General features: G+C 46.1%; 1 protein-coding gene across 1 annotated transcript in view; it reads left to right on the top strand.

Annotated features, from left to right (window-relative positions):
* Positions 1-15,368, top strand: part of LRP1B (LDL receptor related protein 1B) — a 1,229,602-nt gene that overhangs the window by 755,610 nt on the left and 458,624 nt on the right. Inside the window, exons 23-24 of the mRNA XM_060257450.1 lie at positions 3,803-4,048; positions 14,887-15,084. Of these exons, the coding sequence (XP_060113433.1) occupies positions 3,803-4,048; positions 14,887-15,084 (444 nt within the window). The remainder of the gene's footprint in view (positions 1-3,802; positions 4,049-14,886; positions 15,085-15,368) is intronic.

Below are 15,368 nucleotides of genomic sequence, written 5' to 3'. Positions count from 1 at the left end.
GATGTAACTAACACAAATTTTAGCAGACTTTGAAGGATGGTGGAAGACAAGAGGGCCTGGTGTGACTTGGTCCATGGGGTCACAAAGAGTCAGACTCGACTGTGCGCCTGAACAACAACAAATAATCCTGTTAAGAGAAAACGTTTTGAGTCTGCACTCCTAAAACTCAACCCTAAAATCATTTGTCTTCATGAGACTCATTTAAAATCTTTCCCTCATCGTATTCTTAATTCCAAAAGATTCTCTCACCAATTTCAAGCACCAGGTACCAGTAAGGCAATAGGCATTGCCATTATTATCTCAAATAGCTGTACCTTTATCAGACTCATCTGTGACCCTAGGGGTTGATATATTTTTATCAAAGCAACTATACGTAACAAACTAACTACAATAACCTCGATATACACCCCAAATGACCAGCAGTTACCATTCATAAACTAAGTATATGTATCATTTGAATACTTATGCACAAGGACACACCTAAATAGGAAACTTAAATTACATAGTTGACCAATCTTTAGATAGTTTTCATTATTATGTTTTTGGTGACTGGATCTAAGTCCCCATCACTAACGAAGCTGCATACCATCTTAAATAATCATAGACATTTTGACATCTGGAGGTCTTGCAACCCATCCATTAGAGACTACTCATATTTCTCGGCATGTTTTCAAACACATACTAGAATAGATTTTCTCTTAGGATTGTCAACCTTTTCAAATAAAACTCTTTCATCTAGAATAGGATCAAAAATCTACTCTGACCACACCTTGGTCCAAGCACCAATCTTATGGTCTGACTCAATTAAACAACCAAACAATGGACCCAAAATCCTCCCATTCTTTCTCATGATTTGATCAAATCTGAGATTTGAATCAGCCCTATTGCACTACTTTCAAGAAAATGACAACAATGAAATCTCGAATTCCACAATCTGGGATATGATGAAACTGGTCATTAGAGGCCACATTATATCAACCTCATCCTTTCATAATAAGCAACAAAATGAATTAAAATCGCAAATTTTAGCTAAAACCCACCACTTAGAATATCTCCATAAATGAACATGTTCTCCCAAAATCTTACAAAAGTTCAATGTCCAACATAAAGCTTTAGAAGCTCTTGAACTAGCTACCATTTAAAAACATACTTAAAAAAATAAATATAAGTGCTTAATAAGAAACCTCAAATCTATTCACACACTAGCTCAAATTCTTAACTGCAAGACTCCTCTTAAACCCATTCTATTAATTCAAGACAATAATGGCAATAAATATACAAACACACTGCAAATTTTAAATCAAATTTTTATATTATAATTATATTATAATTCATCGTTTACATCAACTCTCCCAAATCACGATTCAGTAAATCAATTTCTATAATCTATTAAAAATCTCCCACACCTGTGTTTGGATCATAAAGAATTATAAGATGCACCCATCACTGAGCAGGAGATAACAAACACAATCAAACATTTAAAAAATGGCAAAGCCCCAGGGACAGACGAACTCCCAAGTGAATTCTATAAGGCATTCCCCCACATCTTCTCCAAATACTTAATGAGAGCTTGCAACGACATTCTTTCTAAAGGCACTCTCCTCATATCTTGGTCTGAATCAGTTACAGTTGTAATTCCAAAACCTGGCCACAATCCTATAGAAGTTAAAGCCTATAGACCAATTAGCCTCTTGAAACAAGGCTTTAAATCTTTCTTCATCCTCACTTCTTGACTGAATCTCTTCATATCTCAATATATCCATAGCGACCAGGCTGGATTTATTCCTACAAGAAACATTACAGATAATATCTGTAAGACTCTAAATATTATCCATTACTGTCGCATACATAAAATTGAATCAGTCTTGCTCTGATTAGACCTGGAAAAAGCCTTCAACTCTATTGAAGTAGATTAATTGCTTACTATTCTTAAATTAATAGGCTTTGGTGACAAATTTCTAACAGCGATCACATCGATATACAAATCCCCAAGAGCCAAACTCAAAATTAATGGAGCTTTTTCTGATTTTTTTCTTCCCACTAGAGGCACCCGGCAAGGTTGCCCCCTCTCCCCCCTTCTTTTTAGTATAGCCATTGAACCTCTTGCCTTAATGATTCGCCCACACCCAAACATCTGAAGGAGTCAACATCTCCAATAAGGTTTTTAAACTGTCCTTATTTGCAGATGACCAACCCAGTACAATCACTACAACAAATTAACCTTTTGATTGATAATTTTAGCCAAATATCAGGACTCCATCTTAATGATAAGAAAATGGAATTATACTCCATATTTCTTCAGCATACAACACAATCAAATCTTAATGCACAATACAAGTACAAGTGGATTACAAAAACATGGAAATTCAAATCCTCCTCCAACTATGCGGTATTCAAATCCTCCTCCAACTATGCGATCTATGCAATGTCAATTTGACCTTAGTACATGATTCAGTAAAAAATAAACCAAAATCCTGGGAAAACTTCTGTCGTGACAAGAAAAAATTGATCTCATTCAATCATTTATTCTTCCCAAATTTATTTCCCTCTTTAGATCCCTGCCACTCGAGATTCCAAGAAAATCACTTCTGCAGAGCCAAAAAATGCTTTACATTTCTTTTTTTTTAAAATACTAAACATCCGAGAATAAACTACTCTATATTATGCAAATTCCCGCAGGACAGAAGCTATGGCTTTCCTGATTTAACATTCTACCACAATGCCACACATCTAGCCTCCTTAGTCAAAATTTTAGGCCACAGCTCACCTCCAGGCTGGGCCATAACAAAAGGGACATTTGCCAAACATTCCCTTGGGAACATTATCTGGAATTCCACCAAGCATTGACCAAAATCAGCTTTGTTAAACCCATTCTTGCTCTGCACTTTAAAAATCTGGGATAGACACTGGAAAAAATTCGCACCTGGTATCTCTCCGTTAATTCCATTAAGCGACCAGTACTGGTTTTTACCAGCTTTTAATAACCCAAACTTCAGTATCTGGCATAGCTACAACCTATCTAGCTTAATCTAAACTGTGACTGTAACTGCTATAATTATTTATTTTCTTTTTCCCTTGTAACTATTGACTCACTTTTGAGATGCCAAATTTGATGTTGCATTGTATCACTAAATCTTCAATAAAGCTTTAATTTTTTTTTTAAAAAAGAAACCAACTGTCTGTGCTGGAGATACAAGAGCCTTGCACAGGAGCATCTGATTGCTCTTTGTCCACTCCAGTTTGGGACGTCTCTGGTGCTCTTGAAGCTGCCCAACTGTACCCAGTCTAAGAGTAGCAATCTACACATCAAAGGGATAGTATCAGGAAAGAGAACAAAAACCCTATCTATCTCTCTAACTCTCTCACAGTCCCCCTCAGGAGGCTGAGGCTAAAAGACAGCACAAAGTCCTACCCTTCCAACATATTCAAGGTACAAAACTGAAGATGAAAATAAATGGTTCTTAGGAAAACACATTCAACACATTCCCCAAGCAACAAAATCAAATATTCATTATGACTCTTGAGATCTGTGTTGCATTTGATACCAAGGAATTTCATTTCTGTTACTCCAATTTATAAGACCATGTACTTTCTCCTGTATTAATTTAATATATGCCGCTGACTGGTTCCTGAAGAGTTTTTCCTGTTTTGTTTTTCTCCAGTTTGATACTGCTACATTCTATGGTGACTCTATTAGATTTTTCTGACCATTTCTTACAAATCTTACCATACCCATGCTTCTATTTATGAAATTGTGTTGTATGTCTGAGAAGATGGTGATTGGCTTCTGATTTTATTTCAGATGAATGTTCATTTAACAATGGTGGATGCAGCCATCAGTGTTCCGTAGTTCCTGGTGGTAGAATTGTATGTTCCTGCCCCCAAGGACTGTACTTGAATCCAGACAATAAATCCTGTGAATTTGTGGATTATTGCGCAAAACACCAGAAGTGCAGCCAGGTGTGTGAACAACATAAAAACACTATTAAGTGCTCCTGTTATGAGGGTTGGAAACTCAATAAAGATGGTGAAAGCTGTGCTAATATTGGTAAGTTGATATTTACAGTCTATTCAGTATTGTAGAGTTCTTTTTGCACACACACCCTGGTCAGAAGAAAGAGACAGGGATATCTTGGGTTTAACAAGGGCCACCTTATTAACTATTTATATCCTGTGCAGCAAGGAAAAATCAAGGATGTGGAATAGGCCGAGACAGGAGTCATCTGTGACCACCTCCTTGCACTCCTTTGGGTAAAGCACCTGCCTTGGCTGTGAGCATCACTCTGGCTCACACCTGCCCAGTACAGCAAACTGACATCCATAACCCCCGTGTAAATCAAGAAACTCGGGAGCTGGTTGGCACAAGTCTTGTTCAACCGTACACCTTTTAAGCCACTGTTTGACCCTCTCTTCAAGGTTCTCTTTATCCTTTTTTTCTAATTTCTGAAACAATATGATGAACACATCCACATATTCTTCTCTAACAACCTTGTCCCATTTAGCTGAGGAGAGGTGATCACCTAGAGGCATGGCTTGGTCCCCATATGGCAATAGTCTTGCTGGAACCATATCATATGTCATTCCCCATGGGTTTGTATAACCCCAACCTGCCCAGCCACCCATCTGTGGCTGAAAAGGTGCAGACACCCCCCACCCTGTCTGTGGTGCAACTTGACCCATGAATATATATGAACATATGAAGCTGCCTTATACTGAATCAGACCCTTGGTCCATCAAAGTCAGTATTGTCTACTCAGACTGGCAGCGGCTCTCCAGGGTTTCAAGCTAAGGTTTTTCACACCTATTTGCCTGGGGATTGAACCTTGGACCTTCTGTTTACCAAGCAGATGCTCTACCACTGAGCCACCGTCCCTAACCGACCCATACCCCATGGCCAGCCACCTTATTGCTTCGGCATGTGCATCTTTGACCAGTCTGCAGTAACTTCTGTTTAAGGCAATAGCCATATAAACAGCCACTGATATCTTACCACACCTAGCCTCTAAAACAGATAGACATGTTAGAAGCTGGTTTTGAAATGAGTTGCTAGCAGCCAGCCTAGTCTACTTCCCCCACACCAGCTGGAGGGGGGTGCTAGAGGAAAGGGCCCAACCATGCACTGCTCCAAGGATTCTAAATGATCCAATCTAGCCTGACTCCTAGCATCCTTCTCCTCATCATCCAAGGAAATAATGGGAGCTGCACACTTAGGTGTGGGCTGCTAAGCAGGCTGTTTGCCTTTAGCATACTTCTGCCCCTTCTTGAGTGCCATCTCAAGAAACTCAGCTGTCAGTCCCAGCCTAAGCAGCCCCAAAGAGGACCCATCCCATCCAGTCCAACACTCTGTCACAGAGTGGCCAAAAAACCAAGTGGCTCCACTGATGGACCTCCTGATGGTACCTGGTTTTTTAGCCACTCTGTGACAGTGTTGGACTGGATGGGCCATTCACCTGATCCAACATGCCTTCTCTTATGTTCTTATGTTCACCCTATAGGGAACCCTTGATAAGCACTCCTCATGGAAAGCCTACTTATCCTTCTACCTCCCCCTGTCCAAGGTGGGAGGAAGAAATGAAGGGAAGCAATAACATCAGTACTGACCCATCCAAACAGCAAGGCCCTCCCCATAAATGGCCATCAGGCCCATACCCAAGGACCAGGTTGCCAGGCCCACCTACCATTGCCCAGGCCTGGGTGGCTCCCAGCCTCTGATCTGTGGCACACTCTTCAAGCACTGCAGAGAGCTTGCATGCCAGCCTGGAGCTTTGGTTCGCCTCCCTTCTGGAACCAGAAGAGAGACGAAGAGAAGCCAGCTGGCTGGTGTGCAACTTCTCTGTGGTGAGTGTTGCAGAACAGAGGCCAGGAGCCACATAGGTGGCTGCCCTGTCCCTGCCCTACTTCACCACTTGTGTCCCCTGTGGCACTGCGGAGGCAGTGGGGGCACCCTAGAGCCACTTTTGAAGCCGAGTGGCTCAGAGGGTGGGAAGGAGCCCGTTTATGAAAATTTAAAAACAAGACCTGTTCACAAACATAGTATCTAGATCAGGGGTGTCAAACATGCGGTTTGGGGGCCAAATCAGACCCCCTGAAAGCTCTTATCAGGCCCCCGAGCAATTGACTGTCATCTGCTTCCTTCTCCCTATTTTCTGCTTCCTACTACATAACAGTTTGCTTTGCAAGGATTGTTCAATTGCACAGGAGCTACAAAGCAAAACCTCTGTTTTCTCCATTGGTTGAGGCTCCTCCCTTGGGGAGGAAGGGGGAGACGCAGAGGTTATTTTTCCATGCTCTCTCAATTGCACAGAACTACTGAGCCAAGCCTCTCTTCCTTCAATTGACTGAGGCTCCCCGTCCTTTCCCCCCCCCCCCGGTCCCCTAGGGAAGGAAGGAAGGAAAGAGCCACAGCTTTCTTTGCTCAATTCCCTGGTTCCCATGGGAGAAATACAAACAAAGCACTTTTGAGACCAATGCGTGCTAACATTTGAAGCATGTTTTAAGATTTTAAAAGCATATATATATTTGTGTTTGTGTCACGTTCTCAGGGTGCAGGCAGGCAGGAGTCCAAAGCCAGTCCAAGGTCAAAGTCCAAGAAGTCAAGCAGGAGCCAAGTCACCAATGCAGAATCACAAACCGGAATCAGAAGTCAATGTCCAAAAGCCAAAAAGTCAGGGTGCCAAGGAAATCAAGCAGGTCAGGATCAGGAATCAGGAAGGAGCGTGGATGCAAGCCAGAGAATAGACTTGTTGCTTCCACAAGGTTACCAGGTCCTGGGTGGGAGCTATATGGGAGTCTCCATCAGCCTGCTCCCTGGGTGGCAGTGACTCTGCTAGAACTCAGGGCTGAGAGATCTGAAGCATCGGCGTGCCTCATGTCTTCGCTCTGAAAGTTCTTTCCGGAGCTTCGAACTCTTAAAATGGGAGGAGGAGAGCTTGGAGGAAATTGATTGTGGTGCCTGGCGAGTGCCTGATTGGCCAGCTGCTGTTTGTTCAGCTGAGGAACTGGCTGGCAACTCATCCAGGTCTGTTAACCCTTCCAGCTCCTCCTCGTCAGAGCTCATGACACTATCCCCCCCTGCAGGACCCCCCCCCCCACAGACGGGCCAGGCTGGTCAGGGTAGGCCATGTGGAACTGCTGCATGAGGTGAGGAGCGTGTAGGTTGTCTGCGGGTTCCCATGAACGGTCCTCGGGGCCATAGCCTTCCCAGTCCACAATGTACTGGAAGTCCCCGCAGTGGATTCAGGAGTCCAGGAGCTCGTGGACCTCGTATCGCTCCTCGTCATTGACCAGGACAGGAGGAGGCGGCGCTGGAGGTGGTGGTCGGATGGGATCCAGTGGTGTAGCAGGAACAAGGAGGGACCCGTGGAAGACTGAATGGATGTGGAGGGTGGCCAGCAGCTGTAGCTGGAAAGCAACGGGGTTGATTTGGTCCATGATCAGGTAAGGCCCTGCAAAGCGAGGGTCCAGCTTGTGAGACCGGCCAGGCCGACGCAGGTAATGGGTGGAGAGCCAGACGTGGTCCCCAGGATTCAGTGGGGGCCCCACCTGTTGCTTTTGGTTGATGGCTGTCTTGTAGGCCTCTTTAGTCTGTTGGAGCTGCTCTTGGAGCATGTCCTGGAGAGCCCGGAGTTCCTGCAGGTGTGCATTGGCAGCAGGGACTACTGTGGGGGTCAGGACTGCGGGGAAGAAGTGAGGGTGCTACCCATAGGTGGCAGCAAATGGGGTCTGTTGCATGGACGCATGTACAGTGTTGTTGTAGGCAAACTTGGCCAGGGGTAGCAAGGTGGCCCAGTCATCCTGTGGTAGCTGGTGTAACAACACAGGTATTGTTCCAGTGTGGCGTTGGTGCATTCGGTCTGCCCATCCGTTTGGGGATTGTACGCTGAGGACAAATGCACCTGGGTGCCTAAGCTAGAGTGCAGGGCTTGCCAGAATTGGGAGGTGAACCGGGGGCCTTGGTCTGAGATCAAGTGTGCCGGGAGCCCGTGCAGGCGAAATACGTGCTGGAGTTAGAGCTGGGCTGTTTCAGTAGCTGTGGGCAGCTTGGGACATGGAACAAAGTGAGCCATCTTCGTGAAAAGGTCGACCATCACCAGGATGCAAGTGTGCCCCTTGGACCTGGGGAGCTCGGTAATAAAGTCCAGGGAGACGGTGTCCCAGGGTCCTGCAGGCGTGGGTAGGGGATGCAAAAACCCTGGGGGCTTGGCCGGTACATCCTTGGCCCACCGGTAGACCTCACAGGAACTGATATAGCGGGCCATGCTGGCACGGATGCGACACCACCAGAACTCCTGCATGAGCAGGTGCAGGGTCGTGTGTTGGCTGAAGCGCCCCGCAGGAGGGGAGTCATGGGTCAGATGGAGCATGTCGGCCTGGAGGGGCCCTGGAGGCACGTATAGGCGTCCATGGTGCAGGAGAAGACCACGGCGGGTAGAGAGGTCCCCAGTTGGGCCATCTTGCACTTCCAGGAGGCGTTGCTGAACCCAGGGGTCTTGGGCCTGGATGTCTACAGTCAAGGTTGGGCGAGTCGTGGTGACAGCGAAGACTGAGGGTGCAAGGATGAGCCCAGTTGGGGTCTCCTCCATTAGAGGCACAGTGTACTCCAGTTTTCGGGAGAGGGCGTCCACTTTCCGGTTCTGGTTCTGCGGGTTGTAAGTTATCTGGAAGTCAAAACAGGAAAAGAAGAGGGACCACCGGATCTGACGCTAGGTGAGGCATCGAGCAGTCTGTAGATGCTCCAGGTTCTGGTGGTCAGTCAGGACTTGAACGGGGTGGCAGGCCCCTTCAAGGTGATGCCTCCAAACCTTGAAGGTGGTCTTGATGGCCAGGAGTTCCTGCTCCTAGACGGTGTAGTTGTGCTCTGGGAGCATCAGCTGCCATGAGTAGTATGCGCAGGGTTGTAGCAGCTGAGAGGGGTCCTCCCGCTGGGATAGCACTGTGCCAAGGGCCACGCTGGAGGCGTCGGTCTCTACTGTGAACTGCAGCTGTGAGTCTGGGTAACGTAGGAGTGGCTTGGTGGTGAAGCAGGTTTTCAGGGTGGTGAAGGTATGGTCTGCCTCTGGAGTCCAGTGAAATCACTCTTTGGGCCAGAGGAGCTGTGTCAGAGGCGTGGTTACGTCGGCATAGGCAGGGATGAACTGGCCTTAATAATTGGAAAAGCCAAGGAACTGCTGTACGTCCTTGCGATTCCGCGGCGTCTGCCAGGTCAGGACCGTCTTGACTTAGTTTGGGTCCATCCGAGTCCCATGGGGTGAGACCATGTGGCCAAAGAACTCGACTGCTGTTAAGTCGAAGGCACACTTCTCTAGCTTGGTGTAGAGACCATGCTCGTACAGGCGTTGCAGGACCTGGTGGACGTGCCCTGCGTGCTTGGCGGAGCTTTGGGAATAAATTAAAATGTCATCTAAATAAATGATCACAAAACAGTCGAGCAGGTCGCAGAAGATGTTGTTCATCAGCCTTTGGAAGACAGTGGGGGCGTTGGTCAGGTCGAAGGGCATCATGAGATACTTGTACTGGCCATAGCAAGTCCCGAAAGCTGTCTTCCATTCGTCTCCTGCACTAATCTGCACCAATTGTACATGCCCCAGAGGTCCAGCTTGGTATAGACCTGGGCCCCCTTAAGGCGATCCAGTAGTTCTGGCAAAGGGTATCGATCCCAGATGGTGATTTTGTTCAGGGCCTGGTAGTCATTGCAGGGCTGGAGCTTACTGCCTTTCTTCTTGACAAAGAGAACTGGGGTGGACAGCAGGGACATGGATCGCCGGATGAAACCCCGATCCAGGTTTTTGGCGAGGAAGTCCCACAGGGCTGCTAGCTCTGGTTCAAACACAGGGTAGAGCCACCCCATAGGCAGGGGTGCCCCTGATACCAAATTGATGGCGCAGTCATAAAGCCAGTGCGGGGGGAGCTGGTCAGCCCCCTTTTCCTCAAAGACATCAGCAAAGTCTGTGTAGGCTGGGGGAAGTAGAGGACCAGCAGCCAGGGCGGCGGCGGCCAGGGTGGCCGACCAGGCCTGGTGAGGACAAGAGTCCTTGAAGCTCAGTTTTCCCTGTGCCCAGTCCATGAGGGGGTTATGCTTTATGAGCCAGGAGAGTCCCAGAATGAGGGGAAAGCAGGACATGTGAGCAACATTGAATTGTACTTGCTCGTGATGGTGTTGGATCTGGAGCGTGACCGGGTGGGTCTCTTGGGTCACCAGACTGGAGCAGAGGAGGCGCCCGTAAATGGCTTCGACCAGGGTCGGGGTGTCTTTGTCCTGCACTGGGATCTGGTATTGATTCACAAAGGACATGTCGACGAAGCAGCGGGCGGCCCCAGAGTTGACCATGGAGTAGACAAACAGCCACCGCCCGTCTGGCAAGCCGAGTGTGACCAGTACAAGGAACAGGCCCTGGCCGGTAATGTAGGGTTCAGAGGACCTGGCTAGGTGTCCCAAGTTGGGGGGTCCAATCAGACTTGGGGCTGGTCTTTTACTGGCGGTGGTGGCACGGTACTGGGCTGGGTGCGCGTGGCAGGGCAGCAGGAGGAGAAGTGCCCCGCCCCTCCACAGTACAGGCAGAGATTCTGTGAGTGGCACCATGCTTTTTCCTCGGGGGTGAGCTGCAACCATGCAGCCTCGAGTTGCATGGGCTTGGGGATGTCAGTCTCAGAACTGGTGTGCATCGGGATTGTCACTGCCGCTAGGTGGTGGGGCAGCTGAGAGGGATGGGCACTGCTTTATGCTTGGCAGTGGCTTTCAAGGCAGCCATCGTTATGGAGACACAGCGTGATTAGGCCTTGCAGTGTGGCTGGTCGGTCTACTCGTGCCAGCTCATCAAGGATTTCGTCAGCCTCCATATACTGGTCCATGAGGGCAGCCTCATTCCAGGCCAGGTCTTGGGCCAGAAGCTTGAATTCGGTGGAGTACTGGGAAACCAAGTCCCTACCCTGCTTCAGGGTCTGGATCTTCCTATTGGCAGTGGCTGCTTGCTGGGGGTTAGCAAAGGCTACTGCCATATGATCCAGAAAGCCCTGATAGTCAGTCAGCAGGAGCAATGGGGCTAGAAGCAAGGGGGTAGCCATTTAGCTGCCTGCTCCTTTAAGAGGCTAACAATGAGGCTTGGTCTTGTCATTGGCGAAGTCTCTGGCACGTAGTTCGATATACAGTTTGCACTGTGTCAGGAATGCAGGAAACTCCTCCACCTTCCCAGCGAACTTCTCTGGGGGAAGCACCGGGCACTTGGGTGGGGCAGCTTGCTGCTGCTGTTGCAGGTGAGCCACCATTTGAGTGAGGTGCTGTACCTGAGTGAGTAAGGCTGCTAGCTGCCCAGAGCCTCCGCTTGCCTCCTCATCCATCTTGTGGAGTGAGTGTGTGGGGATGGAAGCAATCTGTCACGTTCTCAGGGTGCAGGCAGGCAGGAGTCCAAAACCAGTCCAAGGTCAAAGTCCAGGAAGTCAAGCAGGAGCCAAGTCACCAATGCAGAATCACAAACCGGAATCAGAAGTTAACGTCCAAAAGCCAAAAGGTCAGGGTGCCAAGGAAGTCAAGCAGGTCAGGATCAGGAAGGAGCCTGGATGCAAGCCAGAGAATAGACTTGTTGCTTCCACAAGGTTACCAGGTCCTGAGTGGAAGCTATATGGAAATCTCAATTAGCCTGCTCCCAGGGTGGCAGTGACTCTGCTAGAACTCAGGGCTGAGAGATCTGAAGCATCGGCGTGCCTCATGTCTTCGCTCTGAAAGTTCTTTCCAGAGCCTGCTTCAGACTCTTGAGATGGGAGGAAGAGAGCTTGGAGGAGATTGATCGTCAACAGCAGACCCTGGTGCCTGGAGAGTGATTGATGGGTCAGCTGCTGTTAGTTCAGCTGAGGAAATGGCTGGCAACTCATCCAGGTCTGTTAACCCTTCCAGCTCCTCCTCATCAGGGCTTATGACAGTTTGTCTGTGTTTTTTACAAAGTTTATATCTCTGCTACCTAATCTTAAATAGGTACACACATGGCTCAAACTGTCATGGCCCAGCCCGGCAATGTCTCATTTATGTCATATCCAGCCCTCATAACAAATGAGTTTGACACCCCTGACATGATCATGCACTCTTATAAGTCCATTAACTCTTAAATTTATTTCAGACAGGGTTTTGGAGAGTTATTTACAGTCTATAAACAACTATCATATGATTGCAAAATTTAGCATATGATGGATTAACAAATGTATATTACATGCTGATGACAGTTACACTTATCAAACATCTTTCAAGATCAGATCTGGGGATTAGAGACTGTTACCGATTCCTCACGAGCACAGTCACTCTGCCGCTGGGCTTCTGCTTTCCTCAGAGCAAGTTACCAGTTCCCCACTAGTTGCTGCATGGCTGCATTTTGACTCATGGCTCCCTCCAATTTCCCCTGCAGCAACTTGATCTTGTTTTCTGGAAACCCAGAAGCTGTGAGGGGAATTGGAGAGAGCTGCAAGTCAAAATGACTAGAGGAATCAGTCGCTTGCTCTGAGGAAAGCTGCCCTGAGCCATCTTTGTTGGAAGGGCGGGACACAAATCATAAATAATAAAATAACCCCTCAGGGGTAGAGTGACTGCTGGTGAGGAATTGGTATCATTATTGTGGTGTCCAGGGCTTGAATTCATCAGGAGCTCACAGGAGCACAACTCCTGAACTTTTCTGAGGGTTCCCACTCTTCTTCCCCACCTACCTACCTAGTCCACTGAATAGTAGGTGCAGCTGCATAACAATCCTTGGATGGGTTCTACCACCTATTTTTCTACAAAATGATCCCTTGTGGTGTCTATGAGAGTAGCCTGAACTGGTGTGTGTGTTTTAAAATCAGAATGGTTGTTTTTTTTAAAAAAAAAAATCAGAATGGGATTTGTTATATTCATTTTGACCAGCTATAGGCACGATGCACTCTCTTCCAGTATAAAGAAGGCATGTCCTGTTTCACACAATCCATTCACAGATTAAAGGGCAACATTAATTCAAAAACATGCAGTAGTGGTTGAGATAACCAGATCCAATGACCTGAAATATGCAAAGGAACTCCATGTTTTTGCATCTCTGTACTTTGAGGGTGCTTTCTATTATGAACTCTTATGAAATGGAAATGTAGAACTTCAGGTATACAGTGAGATGTTCTGGTTTCTTAATTATTGTAATAGCGAAAAAATAAAGATTCAATTTTCTCGCTGATATTATAGGGCTGTTGAAATCTTGCACGGTGTGTTGTTAGTTTTACTGGTATTGTGCACTGCTTTTGGCGTCAGGTTTTTAGGCTGTTGCTTAAACTGTCATCGGAGGGTACTGAACCCTTTTCTGAAGAAAAAGTATCTTGAAGGACAATTGTATATTAACAGAAAAATGCTGTTCCCATGAAAATGTGAAAAAGCACAATCGAAATATAAATGTTTGAACTTTTAAATTTATATATATCATGAAAAATATTTAGAGTGTAACTATTATATATAACTACTGCTAACTTTTAAATTTGCATTCTTCCCTCAATAACATTAAATTCTATAGATGATTTGATCTCTTTCCCTATAAAATAATTTATAAAAATAGTAAAATTCATTTATGTAGCAAATATTTATCTCACACCTCATCCAAGGAAATCAGAGTGGCATACATTGGTCTTTCCTCCGTCACTTTTACCTTCACAACAACCCAATATCACTCAGTTTTGCATTCAGGGCCAAGCTTGGTGCTATTGCTTTACCTGGGGTTTCCAGGATGCACAAATACAAAGCACAACAACAGGTACAGAGTTAAGGTCTACCAACCATTCTGGAGCCAGAGATTGCAGGTCCAGTTGAAGGGTCAGGGTAAGGAGGGTCAAGGGTCAGGTTCCAGGGTTGGGGAACAGATGCAGGTTCTGGGTCCCAGGCTTTAGGAGCAAGCATAGATTACCAGCAACAAAGTAGCAAGTCAGGGCAGACCTCTGTTTACTAAGCAGGTCAGCTTCACAGAGGTATGACAAACAAGGCTGCTTCCACACCAAGCCTTGCTCAGTGTGTTCCTTTTATTTGCATCCTTTACTAACTCATCCCCTAAGGCCCCGGTGTTACTCCTTACAGTCACAATCACCTTCCTACAAGTCTTTACTGTTTCCCTATTAGCCTGTCAGTCCTGGTGCTGCATGGGCTCTGCTCCAGGAATTAACACTGATTGTTGCTGAGCAATCAAGAAAGCATTTCATCTTCTCTCTAGAACTTTCAAAACCTCTCTCCTACACTGCTGGTTTGGGAGAGGCTGGTGGAGCTGGAAACAGCTTCTGTGGTATTTCTTTCCTCACCTGGAGGACCAAGCAGCCTGGCTGAGACTGGGAAGCATTCTCTCTTTCCAATGCTTCCCCAGTTGGGTCTGCTGCTGGACTCAGCTGCTCAAGTGGGAATCCCATTGGTTCAGGACCCAATTCTTCCAATTCCTCTTCTGAGGAGGAGTTGGCAGCTGGCTGACCCAAGACATTCAGTGATCTTTATGGCAGAGTGACAGTTCAAATCTTGATGTCCCAGATTCCAGTGCAACACTCTAACCACCTTCAATCAGAACCTCTTTTTAAAAACAACACAGGGTTTCTCCCCTTAGTACTTAACTTTCTGAGCTGTCACCCATAGCCACAGTGTACTGTATTAGAACTGTTACTCGCAGATTGCCTGCTGTGCAGTGCTTATAGTTGCAACCTTCTAAAGCCATTCAAGTCAATGAGTTTAAAAGGGTATAACTCTGTTTATGATTATACTATTAGTCTGCTTCTCCTATTAGCAATGTCACAACTAATAAATGAGCAAAGGTTATATGTGAGCTGTGTTTAAAAAATGTTGTAAGAAAATTGGTCTAGTAATGCATATTATTTCATAAGTAGTCCACATTTTTACAATAAGTTTCATTGTGTTTCTAGATCCATTTGAAGCTTTCATAATTTTCTCCATTCGGCATGAGATTAGAAAGATTGATCTTCAGAAACGGGACTATAGCTTGTTAGTTCCTGGTCTAAGAAATACAATAGCACTTGATTTTCACTTCAACGAGAGTTTGCTATACTGGACAGATGTGGTAGAAGATAAGATTTACAGAGGCAAACTTTCAGATACTGGAGGTAAGAAATGAAATTTGGATTTTTAAACAGTTGTAAATGGGATATGGATTATGAATAAACTTTAATTTCTGAGGTTATAATCAAAATAATTTTTGCTCAACTAATTAAGTAAAAAGTGTCTTTTCCAATGTCAGATGTTCTCTCCCTCACACTGTTCAGTGCTGTCACACTACATGCTAGTTCCTTTTGGAAAAGCTCTTTTTGCTTCGTCAGCACAAAATCTGGGGAAGAGGTAGGGCATTCCCAGTGTGAGTAGTATACAACAAGGAGTCTCTCACTGATCC

Source organism: Heteronotia binoei, chromosome 16, assembly GCF_032191835.1.
Source record: "Heteronotia binoei isolate CCM8104 ecotype False Entrance Well chromosome 16, APGP_CSIRO_Hbin_v1, whole genome shotgun sequence".
Lineage (NCBI taxonomy): Eukaryota > Metazoa > Chordata > Lepidosauria > Squamata > Gekkonidae > Heteronotia > Heteronotia binoei.
Note: the sequence above shows the minus strand (reverse complement) of the source record. Positions and strands in the feature narration are given on the sequence as shown.